At 31.6% G+C, this 21364-nt stretch overlaps 6 protein-coding genes and 1 further gene across 6 annotated transcripts, besides 3 other annotated features; 5 read left to right on the plus strand and 2 right to left on the minus strand.

Annotated features, from left to right (window-relative positions):
- Positions 1-636: 636 nt before the first annotated feature.
- On the plus strand, positions 637-3585 carry Kpol_2002p42 (uncharacterized protein; the record flags this gene model as incomplete). The annotated part of the gene is made up of 1 exon (XM_001646780.1): positions 637-3585. One exon carries the CDS (start codon positions 637-639, stop codon positions 3583-3585), a length of 2949 nt encoding a protein of 982 aa, XP_001646830.1.
- A 722-nt stretch (positions 3586-4307) lies between these two features.
- Positions 4308-5567, plus strand: RNQ1 (prion domain-containing protein RNQ1; the record flags this gene model as incomplete). The annotated part of the gene is made up of 1 exon (XM_001646781.1): positions 4308-5567. One exon carries the CDS (start codon positions 4308-4310, stop codon positions 5565-5567), a length of 1260 nt encoding a protein of 419 aa, XP_001646831.1.
- A 277-nt stretch (positions 5568-5844) lies between these two features.
- Positions 5845-7071: a sequence feature (similar to hypothetical protein; correction of possible frameshift sequencing error~similar to Saccharomyces cerevisiae AGP1 (YCL025C) and GNP1 (YDR508C)).
- Positions 5845-7729, minus strand: Kpol_2002p44 (the record flags this gene model as incomplete).
- Positions 7073-7729: a sequence feature (similar to hypothetical protein; correction of possible frameshift sequencing error~similar to Saccharomyces cerevisiae AGP1 (YCL025C) and GNP1 (YDR508C)).
- A 2626-nt stretch (positions 7730-10355) lies between these two features.
- On the plus strand, positions 10356-10670 carry SMT3 (SUMO family protein SMT3; the record flags this gene model as incomplete). The annotated part of the gene is made up of 1 exon (XM_001646782.1): positions 10356-10670. One exon carries the CDS (start codon positions 10356-10358, stop codon positions 10668-10670), a length of 315 nt encoding a protein of 104 aa, XP_001646832.1.
- A 1137-nt stretch (positions 10671-11807) lies between these two features.
- On the plus strand, positions 11808-15179 carry GIN4 (protein kinase GIN4; the record flags this gene model as incomplete). The annotated part of the gene is made up of 1 exon (XM_001646783.1): positions 11808-15179. One exon carries the CDS (start codon positions 11808-11810, stop codon positions 15177-15179), a length of 3372 nt encoding a protein of 1123 aa, XP_001646833.1.
- A 3223-nt stretch (positions 15180-18402) lies between these two features.
- On the plus strand, positions 18403-20175 carry SWI6 (transcriptional regulator SWI6; the record flags this gene model as incomplete). Its single annotated transcript, XM_001646784.1, has 1 exon — positions 18403-20175. The coding sequence occupies one exon, from the start codon at positions 18403-18405 to the stop codon at positions 20173-20175; it is 1773 nt and encodes a 590-aa protein (XP_001646834.1).
- Positions 19851-21364: part of a sequence feature (mating-type (MAT) locus region) that runs on past the window's edge.
- Kpol_2002p48 (homeobox domain-containing protein) lies at positions 20270-20650 on the minus strand (the record flags this gene model as incomplete). The annotated part of the gene is made up of 3 exons (XM_001646785.1): positions 20270-20299; positions 20353-20514; positions 20570-20650. 3 exons carry the CDS (start codon positions 20648-20650, stop codon positions 20270-20272), a joined length of 273 nt encoding a protein of 90 aa, XP_001646835.1.

A 21364-nucleotide genomic window follows, 5' to 3' on the forward strand; every position in this document is an offset into this window, starting at 1 on the left:
TTTCAACAATAACTAACACCTCGAACTGGGTTTGTTTTTTCCCACTTTAAATAATATTATTGAGTTATAAGTTTTAAAAAACGTATTGGAAGAACTCGAAAATAATAATAATAGATAAAAATAAATCTCGATCCAAAATGCCTACTCCCTAAAATATATATTAACCTGCAGACAATGATCTACAATTGCCCTTTATATTACCTCTATATCTGTTGATTCCACCTCTTTCCTAAAGCTATCTCATCACGATCATGATCATGATCTTGGTTTGTTATAGGCTTTTTCTATTGAAGAATTTATCGAAAGGTCAAAAATGTTTGGGATATTTCGAATTCGAATTAAGCAATTAAGATGGTTAAAAGGTGTCTGTAATGTTTCAAAAGTATGGCAAATGGGTTGATATCTTGGAAATATTGTATATAAATGGGTTGGGATGATGGTGCAAATGGAGAATTTGGGGTTGTTTTATTGTGGGATTGGTTTTATTTTTCTGGTGGATTTTTAGTTTTTAATTTTTGTTTTATTAGAATGCTTGAATTATATAGAAGTATATATAAAGTTAATTGTCTATATATATCTTTTAGTGATAGGCATATATAAGACTATACAAGCTAAATAGCCTATAAATTTGTAAATATGAGTACTGAAGAGTATATTACTCATGTTAGATGTGGAATTAAGAATGGGAATAACTCAGACGCCATTCAGACTTTGATTATGGCTGTTAATTCCTCTCCTACAGAAAAGCAATCAGAAGAAATTGATGAGTTGATAAATGAATTGATAGAGTCTATTGGTGATAATGTTAATTCTTCTGTAAAGAAAATGTTAGATCAATTGACTCAAGGTAAAGACCGCAGTAAGCAGGCTCAATTATCTACTTTGGAAAAAATGTCAGCTACTGTTGATACTACTGAAAAGGCTTCTAGTGGCTTTAGTGTGAGATCATTGGCTTCTTCCATTGCAGGTGTCATTAAAGGTGACTCTAGTTACAACCAAGAGAGTACCAGATCCACTAGTGAAAGTAAACAGAGTACTGGTTTCTTTGGTAGTGCTAAGAACGACACTACTGAGTCAACTAGATCTACTAATGACGCTAAAGATGCCAAGGATGACAAGGAAAGTATGGGATTTTTTGAAAATTTAAAGAAGGATATCTCTGAGACTGCTGAAGCTGTCAAGGCTGATTATAATAAAGAAAGAACTGGTTTCTTTGGTAGTGCTAAGAATGACACCACCGAATCTACTAGATCCACTGATAATACCAAAGATAAGAAGGAAAGTACTGGCTTCTTTGGCTCTAAGAACGACACCACCGAATCTACCAGATCTACTGATGACACTAAGGATACCAAAGATGACAAGAATGTCAAGGATGCCAAGGTTGCTAATGACGAAAAGAATGATAAGGACACCAAGGACACCAAGGACACCAAGGATACCAAGGACACCAAGGATGACAAGGACACCAAGGATGACAAGGATGACAAAGAAAACACTGGATTTTTTGAAAATCTAAAGAAGGATATCTCTGAGACTGCTGAAGCTGTCAAGGCTGATTATAATAAAGAAAGAACTGGTTTCTTTGGTAGTGCTAAGAATGACACCACCGAATCTACTAGATCCACTGATAATACCAAAGATAAGAAGGAAAGTACTGGCTTCTTTGGCTCTAAGAACGACACCACCGAATCTACCAGATCTACTGATGACACTAAGGATACCAAAGATGACAAGAATGTCAAGGATGCCAAGGTTGCTAATGACGAAAAGAATGATAAGGACACCAAGGACACCAAGGACACCAAGGATACCAAGGATACCAAGGACACCAAGGATGACAAGGATGACAAAGAAAACATTGGATTTTTTGAAAATCTAAAGAAGGATATCTCTGAGACTGCTGAAGCTGTCAAGGCTGATTATAATAAAGAAAGAACTGGTTTCTTTGGTGGTGCCAAGAACGACACCACCGAGTCTACCAGATCTACTACAGATTCCAAAAATACCACTGAATTCACTAGATCTAATGAACATGAAGAACAAAGTTCATTTGGTAAAACAGTAGCAGACGCGACTTCTCGCAGCAAAGAGGCTATATCTTCTACCAAAGATCAAGTTAAGAATACAATGACAGAAAACAAAAAGGAAATTGAAAACTCTTTTTCTAAACCTTCAAGAGAAGATTATTCCAGTTCTGCTAAATTGGATTCCACAACAAAAGAACCAAAGACCTCTGTATCTTCTACCAGTAGATCAACCATTGACTCTACTACTGATAGAAATGTAAAGCAACAAAGTTCTCCAAAACTTGAATCCACATACAACAATTCTAAAGACGAAAGAAAAGAAAGCTCTTCTAGCAACCCCCAGCCAAACAATTTTAATTCCAAGTCAACTACTGCTGACAACACCCAGGGACAAAGATACAATTCTTCAAAGAACGATACCATTACTAAAAATTCTAGCAACGATTCATCTCGTTCTTCTAGTAAACCTGTGTCTAGTTCTGGCAGTACCTATTCATCTAATAATTCTGATAAATATGGTTCTCCTGCTAATACTTCCTATTCGTCCACCAGTGCTGACAAGCCTTTTAATACTAATAATGCTTCCAATTATTCTAGCAACGACAGTAAATCTGTTTCTGCTAATCATTCTTCCAATACCACTAGCAGCTCTTCAAGAGCTGGGGATTTGAAGAATACCACAACCCAATCAAAAAGTCACAACACTGGCAAAGAAACCGTTCGTGACACTGTAGACACTTCTTGTAAGAGTGATAATTTGAAGGATAATTATTCTAAAGGCACTACAACATCTCAAAGAGAAGAAACCTATTCATCCACTAAGGTTAAAGAAACAGGACATAACAAATCTCCTTCTAAATCAAGTGTTAACCAAACGAGTTCATTTGAATCTACTAATTTGAAGAAAGACACTAATAAATATGAAACAAATAAGAACTCTTCTAAATATACTACTGAGTCTAAGAAGAATTCATATACTGCTAGTCCTGCTACTTCCACAATTCCAGTCTCTAATTCTACAGGCGTGAATTCGAGTTCCAGTTATTCCACTTCAGGTAAACCAGTTGATAAATCTTATCAATCATCTAGAGTCTCTGAAAAGGTTGAATCTGTAAATTCATCATCCAATACCACTTCTAAGCCAATTAGTACCTCTACAAAATCTGATTATAGCAGTACTAACAAGAATTCGAGTGAAATTCATTCTATCTCTCCAAAGAAGACCTTAAATGTTTCCACCAAGGATAACAGTCATCACCACAACTCTTCTCATGGTTCCAAGAAGAATTCTTCTTCAATAGGTAATTACACAGAAGACTACACCTCTACAGCTAGTCCAACAAAGACTACTTACAATGCTAATAACACTACTAGTACTTCAAGAGATAGTGGTTATACCTCTGCTAAAATGGCAGGTTCTTCTGGTTACGAAACATCAAACAAGATGAGTGCAAACAGCAACACTCAGTCTTATGCTAGTAATGACATGACATCTTCAAACACAACTACTTCATCAAATGGTAAGTATAGAGACGAAACCAAACGTCGTTATTAGACTTGAATATAGTAGATGTTGATTTTGATCTCACCGTATAAGACTCGAGCTGATTAATGTTACATTGTATTAAATTGGCTTGGTTCTTTAAAATGTCAAAACCTCAGCAGTTCTTCAATGATAAGTATAATAATAATAACGATTATAATATCATTATCATCATTATTAGTTTATAAACTTTTTTAGATTTTATATATGTTTGCTCTTTAATCAAACTTATTTTTATACATTCATCTGGACCATTACAGTATAGTTTACGTTCATCTCAGAGCAATTTGGTCATCTTTACGAGAGATCAAGACAATGGATGATGTAATGTTCTTATAAAAGAAACTAATTATGACATCATTGCTCTTGAATGGTCTTATTTCGATTCGAATTTTCGATTCTTGATGGGTGTTGTGGGTTATGGGTTGGATCAAATTTATATTTTTATTTGAGGTTATGCAAATAAGGAAGAAGGCTTAAACATGCATGGATCCAAGTTTTCCTTTGTCTGTTTTGTCTTTGTTGGATTGATTCCATTGTTGTAATGTTGTCTAGACAAACTCTTTGATTTCAAACACCCTTTATAAGTAAATTGTTATATAAATATATGTATGTATGTGTGTGTGTAGAGAAGTTTCAGTTCTTATTGCATTGAAATTTGTTGTCTATTGTAGATATTTAGAAGTTACTCAAGTCTGAATCTAGATATTAAAGCAATACACAGTGATTTTATCATGGATACTGATTCTTATATTAATCAAGCTCAACGTCATTATAATGATGGGAATCATGAAGAAGCTGTTGCTTCGTTAACTGCTGCTGCTTCTTCAAATCCAGATCAGAAGCAGATGTCTGCCATTGAAAGTATGATTCGTGATATTGGTCAGCACGTTAGGGGTAATGCAGACGATTCTCAGAACCAACGTGGCGTTGGTGATGCATTTTTAAGTACAATGATGAGTAGTAGTAATGGTTCAAGTAAGACTCAGATGGGTAAATTGGCATTATTAGCAACTGTTTTCTCTTCTAGTAATTCAAAAAATAACTCTAATGGTTTTAATTTAGGTTCTGTTGCTTCTTTGTTCAATAGTGGTTCTTATGGCACTTCTAATAATCATCAAAATCAGATGAGCAGTAATGGTTTAGCTTCATTGGCCTCACAATTTTTTGGTTCTGGTAACAATAATAATAAATATAATAATTCTAATAATAATTATCAAAATCAACAGAATAATCAAAATTCTGGTGGTTATGGATCATTTTCTGCTCTTTCTAGCATGGCTTCTTCGTTCATGGGGAACCATGGTAACTCTAATCAGAATATGAATCATAATAATAACTATGCTTCTAATCAATATAACAACTCACATGGTAATCAACAGCAAAGTTATAATCAACACTCTAATTATAATAATAGTTCCAACAATTATCAAGATAACAACTACAATAATAATTATCAAAATAATAATAATCAGAATAATAACTACAATAATAACTACAATAATGATTACAATAATAACTACAATAATAATAACTACAATAATAATCACAATAATAACTACCAAAAACCACCAAAGAATCAGGAGGAAGGAATGTTTAGCAAATTGTCGTCAATGGCATCCTCATATATGGAGGACAGCAATTCCCATGGTAATAACAACCACGGGAATAGTAACATGAACCAAGGTTACAACAATAATAATTACAATCAAAACTATTCAAACTCAAACAATACCAAGAAAGAAAGTGGATATATGGATATGCTTTCGTCTGCTGCAAGCAGCTATATGAATAGCTCTCAAAATAACAATCAGCAGTATAATGGATCTAATAGTTCTCAAGGGAAATTCAGTACCTTATCTAACATGGCTTCATCATATTTCGAAGGAGGGAAGCATCAATCACAAGCTAATAATCAAAATAGTTACAATCAAGGCAATAATAACGGAGGCAACTTTAATTTTGCAGGAAATTTTGTTCAAAGACCAAATTAAAAATACTTGTATTATAAGAATATTATATTTGATCGTTATTCTACAATATTAAATAAATTAAAATTATTTTTGAAAATGCCTTTTAAAAATTTACACCATCTATATAGTTAAATAAAATTATATTAAATCAATCTACTAAATGCAAATTTCCTTTAACATATAAACGAAATGGAATATATGAACAATAATTATTTTACAATTATTTTAAATCACTTATGATTATTAGATTTTAATTTTGAAATGTGATAAAATTAATACAACCTTAAATTATTTATGCTTAACACCAGAATGCTACTATTCTACGCCAGACTGGACCATTCTTTAGTTTTTCTTTCAATTCATAATCTTCTTGCTTCAACAATTCCTCGTCGAATATCTGTCTGTGACTGATTAAATCAATATCTTCAGCTTTAATATATAATGTCCAATCCTTTTTCCATATCTTGTAGCCAAAATAAAATCCAATCAAAATTGGCATAGCTAAATAGTTTTCAAAGAAGTTTCGTGCACTTAACTCAGCGGTACCAATTGGCGCAATAGCGACCCAGAATTGACCAATTAACGTTAAAATCATTAAAAAAATACTGTAGTAGGAACCCCAGATACCAGTTTGAGCCTTAAAACCAACTTCACCCATTGACCTGCCTTGGGCTTTCATTGCAGCTCTAAATCTAATATGTGACAAACAAATTGAGATCCATGTAAATATTTGAGATAAACCAGAAATAGCTAATAACCATGTGAAGACTTCAGTTTCTTTTGGAGAAGTAGCACAGAATGCAATGACACCAAATAGTGCGGAAACGATCATTGCTCTTGAAGGTCTACCCTCTCTGTCGACATAATCGAACCATTTAGGAGCGTAACCTTGCTTTGATAATGAAAGCAATAGACGGGAACTGGAATAGAAAGCTGAGTTACCGACAGATAAAACAGACAGTAAGATGACGGCATTGATGAAGTGTGGGACAACTCTGACCCCATGGGAAGCAACAGCGATGACATAAGGAGAAGCGGCTGTCGCAGCGGAACCTGACCCTAACAATTCTGGAGAAGTAAAAGGAACAAGGAAACCAATTAAAATGATAGAGGTCAAATAAACTAGAACAATTCTGTATAAGACTTTCTTCGCAGCAGATGGGATAGCCTTTCTTGGGTTAGATTGTTCTGCAGCAGTCAAAGCAATGAATTCGGTACCACCAAAGGCAAATGCAGCAGTGACTAAAGTTGCAACAACACCTTTGAAATGGTCAATTCCCTTGTCACCTCTGAAAGCACCAGGATTACGCCAATAGATATTACCTAAATAACCGTCGTTACCTGCACCACCTACGTTAATGATAATACCTAAGATGAAGAAACCTGCCATCATTAAAACTTTACAACAATTGAAGAAGAACTCTGCTTCTGCATAACCTCTTGCACCAAAGACGTTGATGACAATAATTAATACATAAAAGATCACTACGAAAACATCGGGATCAACTCTCGTCGTCCAATATTTAATAGTCATCGAAGCAGTAACCAATTCCAAAGGACAAACAGTCAACCATTGTAAACAATACACCCAAGCGACAGCAAACCCAAAAACCAGGTTCAACCAACATGGTAGGATAAGCATTAAACCCACCATTTAATTTACTATAAACGACAGCCATTTCACCAGCAGATTGAATAATACAGTAGACACAGGTACCCATAATAGCATAACCAGTAACCAAACCAGCAGGACCAGCTTTAACTAGAGCAGAACCGTTACCTACCAAAAGACCAGTACCGATACCAGTACCCAAGGAGATCATAATAACATGTCTTGGCTTGATAGTTTGCTTCAAATTATCCTCAACCGAAGCCATTTCAGCTTCTGGTTCAGCTGTAGTCATTTCATTAATTTTATCATCAGCAGGGATCATATGTTCAGCTCTCTTGAAAGAATCCACGAACCTTCTCAGGTTTGATTTCTTCTTGGCAGGAGACTCATTTATAGAAGATGAGCCATATTTGTCATTTAAATCAGTGGAGATGTATTCCACTTCATTGTCATTTGTCTCTAAATCACTGATGTAAGAATTTTTACCATCAGGTTTCTTAACGTCTGACAACTCATAGGAGTCCCCATTCGAAGAGCTATTTCCTAAATTCGAATTATAATTATTACTCATTGCTGATAACAATTTTAATCTATACTAGATTAAAATACAATAATCTAATCTGAACGACCAAGGTAAACCAAACGAAATCAATAACTTGAATTGACACTTTGTAGAGAAATTAATATTTCTTCACAAAATATATTCCCCTTATATACATATAGTATTCTGATAGCATATGTAATAGAAATGTAATACTAATCAACAGCAGAACTAGTCAAAATGATTAAAGAAAAAAAACCAGAGATGAATAGTGTAAGCAATACATAATTAGCAATTAAAGAACTTTCGAAATTGACAAGACAATACAATACAATATACCTTTAGTAACCATCGCTCCTACTACTAAAGGTACTAAGCAAAAAAAAAAAATAAAAAAGTTTCGAAGTAGTTGAACAAGACTAATTCGAAGTTCGAAACGAACAAGAAGAGGAAGAGGTTGGCCTTATTTCTCTTTACAACGGCGATTGATTTAATGTTGATGGCAGAGAGACTTAGACATACACAGTTTAAGAACAATGAAATTTGCAATCTTTGATTAAAGACAAGGACCAGAAAGGAGCGTTTAGTTTAATTACTACATTTTATTTAGAGACAGAGAGAGTAATGTTCAATTTTACTGTGTAAGAAGGTTTATAATCTTATTCATCTATCTATTGTAGATTATTGATTTGATTGATTTGATAACCTGGAAATAAATCATAGTTTGAAGTTTATTAAGCTTATCGTTGAGGGGAGGGAGGAGGTGCGAGATTGGTTGGTTACGCCAGCCAGGGCTGGAGGATATCAGCATCATCGTCATGATTTTAGCCAAACTGTAAATGTAACTAAATGTATCTTGTTCTTTTTGGTAAAGAGGAAAGAAAGAAAGAAAAAAAAATGGCAAGTTACCTAGATTTTTTGATTGCTAAATTTAAATTTAGAATCTTTGTTTAAAACAATAGGCCCAATGTAGTTCTCACTTGATCGATAATGATTTCTATTCTTTTAGATGAACTATCCTATCTATCTCTATCGTGTAGCTTTCCTTCCGTATATATTTCAGTTTTTACACATTGCACATAGAGGCAGAGGGGTCTTGAAGCCAGGGAAAGAGGGAGAGTGAAAAAATGCAAGGTAATGTTCAATGTACATATAGAAGGATTAGGATATGATGATAGACCCATAATCACATTTAAACTGATTCAGAAAGGGAGGAATGGATTAAAGAGAGGGAAGCGCTTTTATGTTAGTCCCCTTTATTGGGAATTTCCAGTGACAGCTGCTGTGTTAAAGAGAAAGAATCTAAAAAAGAATTATTTTCAAGTTTTTTCAGTACAAGTGATGTAACTGTTAATAGAGGCTTGTGTTTGCTCAGAGAGAGATAGGCTTGATTAAAGTTGAATCAAATCACAGTATGGTAATTTGCGTGAGGGATTCATGTTTTAAAGAAGAATATACTGTACAAATCATCTTCTTCATCTTAGTTTAGTTGGTTGAGAGGGAGTAAATTCAACCATAGAAAAAATAGTAGTTATATTACCAATGAAATAATAAAATAAATTTTTCATTAATTTTAATCTACAACGGTTTTTTGATAAATTGGGAGGCCCTGCCATTATTAAATGCAGCGAAACTGTGGGCCAAAAAATGATAAAAAGTCTAAGCATAAAAGGTCAGTTATAAGAGAGCCCTTTTAAGGAATGAGAGCCATTCAGTTGCACCAAAGCTCTCTCTCTCTCTTGTTGGTGATGGGAGCTCTCTAATCTGACATATCTCCTTTGTAGAATTGTGGTTGTTGATTTTTTAATTCGAACTTTTCACAAAGCTTATTTCTTATAATTGCAATTAGTAAAATGCATCAGATAGCCTGCTGGTTCACCTTTCCAACGTGTAAAATGTTCATTCTAGGTATATTTCTGCATGGTCTTGAAGTAGTTGGGTTTGGACGTTCTTCTCTTCTCTGAAAACTATTTATAAGAGGGTTAGATGTGTGTAGTTACTTGCAAGAGCTTAACGCAGCTAGTTTCGAAATATTGCATAACGTTGGTGCCGTTTCTTTTATTCTTCTACCAGTAACCCTTCTGTAGTTACCGATAACGGCTCTTTTTTGACCAAACTATGACTGCATTCATTGCCATTTGAGAGGCATTTATTTTTATATAACGGCATATGTCTTGTATAGAAGGCAAGTATTGCGTTTTATACCTCACATGTATGGTCTACTACGTTTCTTATATGCATATTGATATGTATGCTGACAGAATTTTTAACGAGTTGAAAGTAGTATTTATAACTTATATAATTGATCTTGGGGGAATGGAGTAAGGTGCATGAAACAGTATAGTCCTTTAACACACTGGTTGCAATCTGTTGTCATTTTTGTAGCACGTGATATATTGTCTTTTTATACGTCACGTATTTAATGATCCCAGTATATTGTTGTCTCGTGGTTTTCCAGGTCTTGTCTGAAGTTAACAATTTGATCAATTAATTATCTAATTATGCTAACTAGTTATTGTTGCCTTAAAGTTAGATTTATTTAAATATTATAAATTATGTTTTAAGCAATTATACTTATATCTTACACGTCTTATTATTTCAGTGTTTGTGACTATACGATAATTGTACAACATATAGCCAATAAAAGGAAAACAGAATGTCTGAAGCAGGTACACCAACAGAAACTAAGCCAGAAACTAAACCAGATGTTACTGGTGGTTCAGAAACTCACATTAATTTGAAAGTTTCTGACGGTTCCTCTGAAATTTTCTTTAAGATCAAGAGAACCACTCCATTGAAGAGATTAATGGAAGCATTTGCTAAAAGGCAAGGTAAAGATGTCGATTCTTTAAGATTTTTGTACGATGGTGTAAGACTACAGAGTGATCAAACCCCAGATGACTTAGACATGGAAGATAATGATATTATTGAAGCCCACAGAGAACAAATCGGTGGTGCTTCTTCAATCTAGTGCATAGAACGTAACTAACCTTAAATTACTTTCTACGCTGTTGAATTTTTATTGTTAATTTTTATTATTATTATTATTATTATTATTAATTTTATTGTTTGTTTTGGGTGTATTACAATACCTCGTATACCCTTCCTGATCACCTCCCATATAAGCATGGAAATGCTCCCCCACTTTTACATATAACGTATAGCTTTTCATATCACTCATAATATACTTAAATAGTTTATTAGAAATGAATGCTTATAACTGTATTACTATTATTAAGCTGTCTAAAAAGTTGTAGAGAAGTAATAACCGCCACCAACTGTCTCCCGCAGGATTCGAACCGAGAACTTATGTTTTTTTTCTAACCAAAGAAAAGTTTCGAAACCTCCCAGAAACCATATATCATCATTGACGGGTTGATGTATTTTTTAACATCGAATGTATTTAACCAAATCGGGAAATTTCCGAAATCGAATTAATTTACGCGTTTTTTTTTAATGTTTTTCTGATCCTTAAAGATTTGGCGTTTTTTTTCGTGTAATAACTTTGATTTTTGATTAAATTTCCAGTAAAAGGTCTATTAAACTCTATTCAAATAACGTCAAATTAGAGGAGAAACCCGTAATTCGAAATCGAAATATACTATTAATCTCTTTTTAACTAATATAAATCGAAAAATTTTTATCTTTTTGGTAATTTAATTTCCCTTCTTGCATTGGAGTACTTCATTTAGTTTGCTGTCTCGATCTTTTTTTTCAGTTTTATTTAATTGTTAATAATATTTTTATTGTCATCCATCGATTTAAATAAGATATTTATTTTACGTGGTTCATTTATTAATTAGATCTTTCATATATATCATACTTCAGACTTGACTATTTCTTTTAATTGAAGTAGTTGGTTTTTGCTATATTTATCTGACCAGGGAAGATTTAAAGATTTAATAAAAATAATCAAATTAAATTAATTGATTGCATAGTTGCTTTGATTGAGACGTGAAGAAGAGATTCAGTTTATATCTCGTTATTTTTTTTTATCCAGTTTAACAGTAATTATTATAAAAATAGTTATTTACTTGTAGTCACTCGTTTTTGTATCAAGTTTAGTTTTAAAAAGTCTCAATTATATATATACATATTATTTCCAGTGATGATTTCTTCTAATAAAGGAAATATCAGTGTCAAAGGTGATACGATAGGGCCTTGGAAATTAGGTGAGACTTTGGGGTTAGGTAGTACCGGTAAAGTTCAATTGGCCTACAATGAATCTACTAATCAACAAGCTGCTATTAAAGTTATATCGAAATCTGTTTTTAGTAGTATGGGTAATAATAGTTCAATGGTTTCTTCAACGCCAGATTCCTTGAGTTATGGAATTGAAAGGGAAATTATTATTATGAAACTATTAAATCATCCAAATGTTTTAAGATTATATGATGTTTGGGAAACAAACAATAATTTATATATGGTTTTGGAATATGCAGAAAAAGGTGAACTTTTCAACTTATTAGTTGAAAAGGGACCATTGCCTGAAAATGAAGCTATAAGGTTTTTCAGACAAATTATAATTGGTATGTCTTATTGTCATGCTTTAGGTATTGTCCATCGTGATTTGAAACCAGAAAATATTTTATTAGATCATAAATTAAATATAAAAATTGCAGATTTTGGTATGGCTGCTTTAGAAACTGAAGATAAGTTATTAGAAACTTCATGTGGTTCTCCACATTATGCTGCACCAGAAATCGTATCAGGTTTACCTTATCATGGTTTAGAAACTGATGTGTGGTCATGTGGTGTTATTTTATTTGCATTGTTAACTGGTAGATTGCCATTTGATGAAGAAGATGGTAATATTAGAAACTTATTATTGAAAGTCCAAAAGGGTGAATTCGAAATGCCAGGTGATGATGAGATATCTAAAGAAGCTCAAGATTTATTATATAAAATTCTTGTGGTAGATCCGGAGAAGAGAATTAAATCTAGAGAAATCTTAAAACATCCATTGTTGCAAAAATATCCAAGCATTAAAGATTCTAAAACTATTAGAAATTTACCAAGAGAGGATACTTACTTGAATCCATTAATAGGAAATGATGGTGGGGACGCGACAATTGATAAGACAATTTTACAAAACTTAGTTGTGTTATGGCATGGTAGAAATGAAGATGACATCGCAAAAAAATTGAGAGAGCCAGGCGCTAACGCAGAGAAAACTCTTTATGCATTGTTATATCGCTTCAAAGTTGATTCAGAACAAGAAGCTTTGAAAAATAGTCAAATTAAAAAGAGACAATCTATTATTTCAAATAATAATCTTAAGTCTGGTAATATTAACACAACCACGCCTCAAAAGAAGAAAAATAGAAATTCTGTAATTAGTGTTTCCTCTTCTCATAAAAGACCAGTCTCATTAAATAGACTATCTACTATTCAAAATGGTAAGGATGTAATTAGTGTTCCTTCAAGTAGTAATACCACACCAGGTTCTTCCAAAAGGATATCGATGAGCTTGTCGTCAAATAAGGGATCTAAAATACTTCCTCAAAGTAATAGCGGCTCACCAACTCCTGCTCCAAGAAATAAACGTATGTCAGTACAAAACCTTGAAACATCTTCAAATCCACCCCCAATTCCTGTAGATATGTTAAAGGATTATGGAAATTCTACATCATCACATGCTAATGCTAAAAGAGCCTCAAGAATTAGTAAAAGGTTATCAGTTCTTCCTAATGCTAAACGTGGTTCAATCACAACCAAGATTATATCTACATATGCTAAACTATCCGAAGATGATGATTGGGAATTCATAGAGAAAGAAACTAAAAGAGTTAGTTCTGATTTTGCAACTTTAATTGATGAAATATTTGAACATGAGAAATATGAACAAATTAGAAAGGAAAAAGAAGAATTGGAAAGGAAAGTTAGGGAAAATAAAGAGCGTGAAGAAAGACAAAAAAGGCAAAAGGAAGTAGAATTAGCCGCAATTGCAAGAGAACGAGAGGAACTTCAAAGGAGATTAGAAGAAGAGGAAACTCAGATAACTAAAGAGCTGCAACAGGATACTAAAAATTTCCAAGAAGATGAAGTTGTTCATAAAAATGTTAGGTCCATATCTTCACCAGTAGAGAATGGAAATGAAGCTAAATCTGAAGAAGATGCATCAGGTCAACGTTCATTTTCTTTGCAAACAAGACCAGTTTCAAAGTTAGATCCCGGTATTAAATGCGGTAGTAATAAACCTGTACAAATGGAAGAAATTGTTGAAGATGAATTAGACAAAACCATCGATTCTCAGAAAGTCATCTTGGAGACAATTAGACGTTCTAAGTTTTTGGGCTCATCATTCAACATTGATAAAGAATTGAAACAAGTTAAAAAGGATGCTGAGGTTAAAAGAATGAGGAAAAGTCAAAAAGAGGATCGTGATGTATCGGGAAGAATAGTTTCAGAAACTAATGAACAATATGAAACCCAAGTTTTACCTAAAAATGCAACCGCTTTTGGTGCTTTGAAAGATGATAGTGAGGAAGTAGAGCCTAGAAAAATATCAGACATTCAAGTTCCTCAGTTTACTAGAAAATCTAAATTATTTACAGATTCGAATAAAAGGTTATCAGTCCTTTCAATTTATTCTTCTACTCAGTCATATACTAATTTAGCAAATGTTTTGAAGGAAGGAGGTGTTGACATTGGTGTCAACGAAGGTTCTAATAATGTTGAGGTATCTGAAGAACCAGAATTCCAATTCGAAACAGTGGGAACTGAAATTGAGAACAATAAATATGAAGAGGAGAAAGAAATAGAAAATGAAAATAACCTTTCACAAGGCGCTAATATTAAATTAAATTATGCTGACAGATTTGATACAGCTGGAAATGTTAATGAAGTTAAACTACCAACTTTACCACCCTTAGGAGATGATAAAGTTTCGGATGGTTTGGGTATTTATAGTTCTAAAAGTGGATCAGAAGGAAATGAAAGTAAACCTGTTCCTAGTATAAAAGAAAATAAATCTGAAGAGACATTAAAGGAAAAGAATGTGGAACCAAAGCCACCATTGAATGATGTCGTTCCAAAAACAAGGGATACTAAGAAAACGAATGTAGTACAAAATAATAATGCTAAGCATTCTTCAGATAAACCAAGAAGCACATCTTTTTTCAGAAAAATATCTAAAGGTTTAACAGTCCAAAATGATACAACTGGTTATGACGTTAAGTTGTTTTCTAATGTGTCTGTAACCCAACTATACAACGGTTTATTCAATTTATTAAAAGGTTGGAAAGATTATGGATTAAAAGAAATTAAAAGTAATAAAGAAGCTTTTTCTATTAGTGTTCGTTTATCCAGTGATAATATATTATCATTGAGGTCAACATTTGTAGATATGGTTGTTTTTTCAGAAGGTAAGCATAGTGTAATTGGATTTAGAAAGAAATCTGGGTCTAGTAAAACATTGAAAAGATTAACATCTGAAGTTGAAAAAGTACTAAGGAAAGAAGGTGTTTTAGCCAAATAGTTTTGCATGTAATATTGAGTTTTAACTTGTATTTAAAAATATCATTCATTAAGGTATTTTGATATAGTTTTATTTAACTGAATCAAATTTGTTAAGTAGTGTATTATAGATAGTATTTAATTAATAGAAGGACATTATTTAACGTAATATTATTATTTTTTTTATATGTTATATTTAGAATTTTTTTCCTATATTTATATTTTGCACTTTAAAAGTAATATATAGCAGTTTTACAAAATGGTTAATAGGGAAAGCTCTAAGTTTTAAAACAAAACACTTAATCAGTGAGATACTAAACCATTAGTGAATATATTTCTATTACATAAGTAATATAATGTATAAGGTACATTATTGCATATAATGTAAATTTTCTTATTAGCAATAAAATAAGCTAACTTCTTTTATATTTGTAATTAGTTAAATGTGAATTAAAGTTATTATTTGTAATAGATAATATTATGTTATAATATTATTAGAAGTTATACAATCAAGCTTAGAGTATTTTTATATAACTGTTATTTTTTACATAGGTTTCCTTTAAATAATCAATGTAGGTGGAGGTTTACATATATAAAACCTACAGCCCTTACAAACATCTAGAATATTATTTTAGTAATGTCGCAATTGTATATTATATATATAAAAATATATCAATGACAAAAGGTATTTGATGAAATGTGATTTATGTAAAAATTGTTTTTCAACCACGGTGTTTTTAGCTGATTGGTCTTGATGGTTGTTTATTTATGGCCAAGATTATCCATGTAGTTGGTAGTTTTAGAGAATATTTTTTTAGATTCATATGATTGTTGTTTCTTTACAGAATCTTGCATATTGTTAGATTTATTATTTATTTCTAAGAACATTATTATTTAGTATATTTTGATCCGGTGTATCAAAATACAAAATATACATACGGAAATATGGTACTTATGATAAGTATCAATTAAGATTTTATCAGACTTTATATACAATGTTTAGATATTCTTGACACGTTAGAAGTAAGTATTTTCGTATTAGAAACATTTCTTTACCACTTATTTATAATGATATTATATAGTTTTCTCCCTTATTAATATTGAAGTAATGAGTACGACTTTACCTCAGCTCATAATTCTAACAATATTTATTTATTGAAAAAAATTTAGTTATGTCAAGATTTATTATTTAATTGTTTCTCATATTATTAGCCTTAACATATTTTTAAAAGATTTTGATATTTCTAGCCTTTTCTTTATGGATATTTTTACTATTTACTTTGGTTTATGATTTTTACTTTGAAACATTTTTGAAAAGAATTTGCATAACGTTAACTAATACTTGGACTTAAATTTTGTTGTCATTTACATTTTTTTTACTTTATTTTTAAACTTAATCTTTATTGTGACTTTAGGCTTTGTATTAACTTAATATTATCGTTAATTCTAGTGACAGAGAAATATTTGTGACACTTCTGAAATAATCGGTTCTATATAATTCTGTTTATTATATGGTGTTTGTATAAATTGAAATGGTAAAGTTTAAAAGTTTGTTATACTTAACTGTTTTAAATGAAGGTTAATTTGGCTTATGTTATCTTTTAGAGTTTTTTTTTATTAGATAAATAGTCTATTTTAGTTATAATGTTGTCAAAAGAGTAAACTAATTGATAAACAATGTTTTGTATTTTGAAGATTATATTATTATTATACCTTATTGTTATTGAGCTATTTGTGATGGCTCTTATAATGTTTATCAATGTTTTGTCTGATATTTCTCTTTGATGATATTTCTGAATTTATTATCCTATGTAATGTTATTTTTATATTATCTTCTGCAAATTTAAGTAGCCTTTAGTTTTATTAGATTGAAGTTACTTCTAATTTATAACCCTTTTTAATATATATCGAGAATTTTTTATTTTATTGTATTTTTTTACATAGATTCATTTATTTAGGAAGCCCATGACTGGTTTTACATATTATATAAGAAGGTTTAATTCTCTTCTATTTATTAGTGAATATATAACTATTCTAAAGTTATATTTTTTATTTTTTTCTCAATTATTGATGGATAAAGATTAATTTTTGTTTATGTGTTTTGAATTTTTGTTAAAGTTAAATAATTGTTGTAATATAAGGTTACTATTATTTTTTGTTTTAAATATTTAATGCATTTTATTTGTTTAATATTATATTAAGTGATTTAAAATTTCGATAAGTCTTTAAAAATTTATAGTGTCAACAACATATTGAACATTTGATTAAATATGAAAGAGTAGGTTAAATTTGAAAAAAATATAACTACATTAAATCTAATATTCAGTTTTAGTATCTATAGGGTTTTTGTTAAATTTTATAACATTTTTTTGTAATGATTAAAATTTAGTTGGTTTATAGTGGGAGGATAATTGAGAAAAATGAGACCGGTTTTTGAAATTAATGAATGAGCAAGTGACGCTGTATTAATGTAGTTTTATCATATATTAACAAAAATAACACCAATCAATCTAGAATATTTTATAGATTTGAATGGTATACTTTATTGTTAATTATAAGGAACAAAGTTGCACCTCTTTATTATGGTAATCGAAAATATTGATATTTGTTATGTCCATAGAGGCATTGAATATAAATTTTTGCAAGCGAACGGGTTTTGGTAATGTTAAGAAAAATTATTTAACAAGAAATGAATAAATTAGGTGAAATATTATAACTTTAGGTGTAAGTAGTTCAGAAGATACATTGTTATCTTCTGAGTCCCTATTTCAGGTAATTATCAACATTACTTAGCTATTAATAGACACCAATCAACATATATTTATTTTGTATTTTTTCTAAGAATTCTATATGGGATACTACAATTATATTGTAGGCAATATTGGTGTCTATGAAAAGCTTGAAACCTCTTGTCATTAGATAATTATATAATTGTTCTATTCTAAATTTTTATCCTTTATTCCTAATCTATGTTCTTATCTTTTTATTTACTGTAAACTATTTTGTTTCATATTTCGAAAGTGAAAAGTAGTTTTTAAACGTTTTAGTTGCTATACCCTTTTGGGTTAATGAAATTATAGGCATCGTCGTCCCTAACGAAATTATATACAAATAATAACAAAATATTGATCTAATGATGGATATTAAAGAAGATTCAATGTTAAAGAAATCTTCTGTTTGATACTTATTGGACTATTGGATAACTCTTCATTAATATACTAGGTTTGTATCGTCAATCATCAATTATGAGTGTTGTTCAAGGTACCGTTTACTACAAAGATAAAGCAATTGTATTTGTTAAAGACGTTGATAATAATAAGTTTCACTTAAAACCATTGGTTGAACTATTAGAAACTATGCAAGGGAATGGTGACGATGAAGCAGGTAGAGTCTTGAATTTGGTTACCTCTCAAGGTGAAATGATGGAAAATGGAGAAACTTGGATCAGTGGTGATATAGCTGAGGAAGTCTTTAAAAGAGGAGGAATTCATCAAGAAGTTGCTAAAGTATTTACTAATTACAATGGTAGCAATAATGTTGAGGGTAGTGTTGATATCAGTGGTAATGATGTTAAGCTGAGGTTTGCCAAAGAAGCATCTTTGCCATCTAGTGAAAAGGAGAAGTTGAAATTAGAAAGCTTTTTACAAAGGGTATTGACACCAAATGGAGAAGATGATATGTTAGGTAAAGTTGAGTTCTCAAAGGTTGTTGGAGAGTTAGATTGTGAGTATCCTGGAGTCAAGTTGAATTTTAATGTTAAGGTTGATGAACATGGAAATACGCCATTGCATTGGGTGGCTTCTGTAGCTAACGTTGAACTAGTTCGTGATTTGATTGCACATGGTGCCGATGTACTAGTTGGTGACAATCAAGGTGAATCACCATTAGTGAAAGCTGTGAAATGTGTTAACAACTATGAACATGGTACGTTTGAGAAAATGTTAGTGTATTTGTATCCGTGCATGTTGGTTATGGATCATCACCAGCGTAGTATTTTACATCACATATCAGCATTATCAGGGCAATCTGGATATAGTATTGTCAGCAGTTACTATTTGGATGTCCTTATGGGTTGGGTTGTGAATGGAGATAAAGGGAAGATGAAGAACCTTGATTTGAAGTGGTTGATTGAGAACATGTTGAACCGTAAGGATGATAAAGGGGATACATGTGTAAATATCGCAGCAAGATTAGGTAGTGTACAGATGGTTGATACTTTGATGGAGTATGGAGCGGATACGATGATGGCTAATAACGCTGGATTGAGAGCATATGATTTCTCAGTTTATCAAGGTAATTTAAAAAATTCAAGCGGTGGTGGTGGTGTTAGTAATAATGATGCTATTAGTGGTGGTAGAAATTCTGTTAGTGGATTTAATGCTACCAATGATGAGACCTGTAGTAATCAGAGTGGTAACATTTTAAATGAGATCCAAAACTTAATCGGCAACTTGTCACAAGAGCATGAGGTTGAAACAGAGAAGAATCAGAAAAAAGTTCAAGATCTGTATCAAGAGTTGGATATGAAAAGACAAAAATTAGCGGAAGCGAGGGAATCGCTAGCGAAGGCGAGACAAGTAGCAGATGAAACAAGCTTGTTGCAAGAACAATTGAACAATATCAGAAGTGAGATCGAAGTCGTTGATGGTAGAACAGGGGCTGTAAGTAGTGAAATTTTAATTAATGAAGTTTCAAAAGGAATTGAAAAGGATAAAATATATGAACATAAAGAGGTAAATATAGAAGATAGTAAACTAGGTATAAAGGAGATGAGAGAGCGTATTGAAGCATATAAGAAGGACGAAGAGGAGCTAGAGGATACGTTGGAAAGCATAAAGCGAAAACAGACAGATTTAGAAAGCAAGTTTAGAAGAGTCTTGTCTCTGTGTTTAAAAATTGACGAGCATAAAGTTGATGCTATGCTTGATGGATTGTTGCAGGCCATTTCCTCCGAGGATCCACAAGATGTCGATACTGACGAAATGCAACATTTTTTGAAAAAGCACGCACGTATCTAATTACACCACATCATCTCCCGCTCATATGTTTGCCCTACCCACTCCACAAACCCACACTTGGGCTTGACAAAATTAAACTCTTCCAATGATGTGTCTATTTGGAACGCATTCGTTTGTTGATGAACTATGGGGAGGTTAGTATAGTTTTTTTAGTTTGTAAACAAGATCAATACATACCCAAACTCTGACTTGTAGAGGAGTTAGACCACACTTTTTGGCTATAGCATCCCGTTCTTTTGAATTTAAAGACTGCTTCTTCTCAAACACTCGTTCCAAAAACAAACGTGCTTCCTTTGGTAAAAACTTTTTTCGATGGTCACTCGAGGATTCGTTATAAATCTGTTGTTATTCTTGTTAGTAAATATACAAAAAAGAATTAAAACACAACACATACATTCAATGAGAGTATATCTTTGCAAGCATTCTGTAATGATTCTAAAGTAAGTTCCAAGAATTCAATGTCTTCTTCAGTCATATTCGTGGTGCTTTCATTTGGATGTTTGCCATAGATGTTATTTAATGCATCATTTATATACTTTTTTAGAATGGACTGGGATGTATCACATATAGATTAATTAAAACATATATCAAACTGTTCTAATAGTATCTTTTTATTACAGTAGTATCTTTTTATTCCAGTACTATATTCTTATCCTAGTACTATATAATTATTTTTTGATTAAAATCCACTTCATATTATCCCAGAACTATATTCTTATTCTAGTACTATATACTTAACTCAGTATTATATGCTTATCCTAGTACTATATACTTATCCCAGCACTATATTCTTATTCTAGTACTATATACTTATTCCAGTACTATATATTTATCCCAGCTCTATATAATTATTTTTTAATTAAAATCCACTTCATATTATCCTAGTGCTATATTCTCATTCTAGTACTATATATTTATCCAAGCTCTATATGCTTATCCTAGTACTATATACTTATTTTAGTAGTATATGCTTATCCTAGTACTATATACTTATCCCAGCACTATATTCTTATTTTAGTAGTATATTCTTATCCTAGTACTATATACTTATCCTAGTACTATATACTTATCTCAGTATTATATATTTATTTCTTACTTAAAATCCACTTCATATTATCCTAGTACCATATACTTACTCCAGTACCATATACTTACTCTAGTACTATATACTTACTCCACTACCATATAC

This window comes from Vanderwaltozyma polyspora, genomic scaffold (genome assembly GCF_000150035.1).
Source record: "Vanderwaltozyma polyspora DSM 70294 KpolScaffold2002 genomic scaffold, whole genome shotgun sequence".
NCBI lineage: Eukaryota > Fungi > Ascomycota > Saccharomycetes > Saccharomycetales > Saccharomycetaceae > Vanderwaltozyma > Vanderwaltozyma polyspora.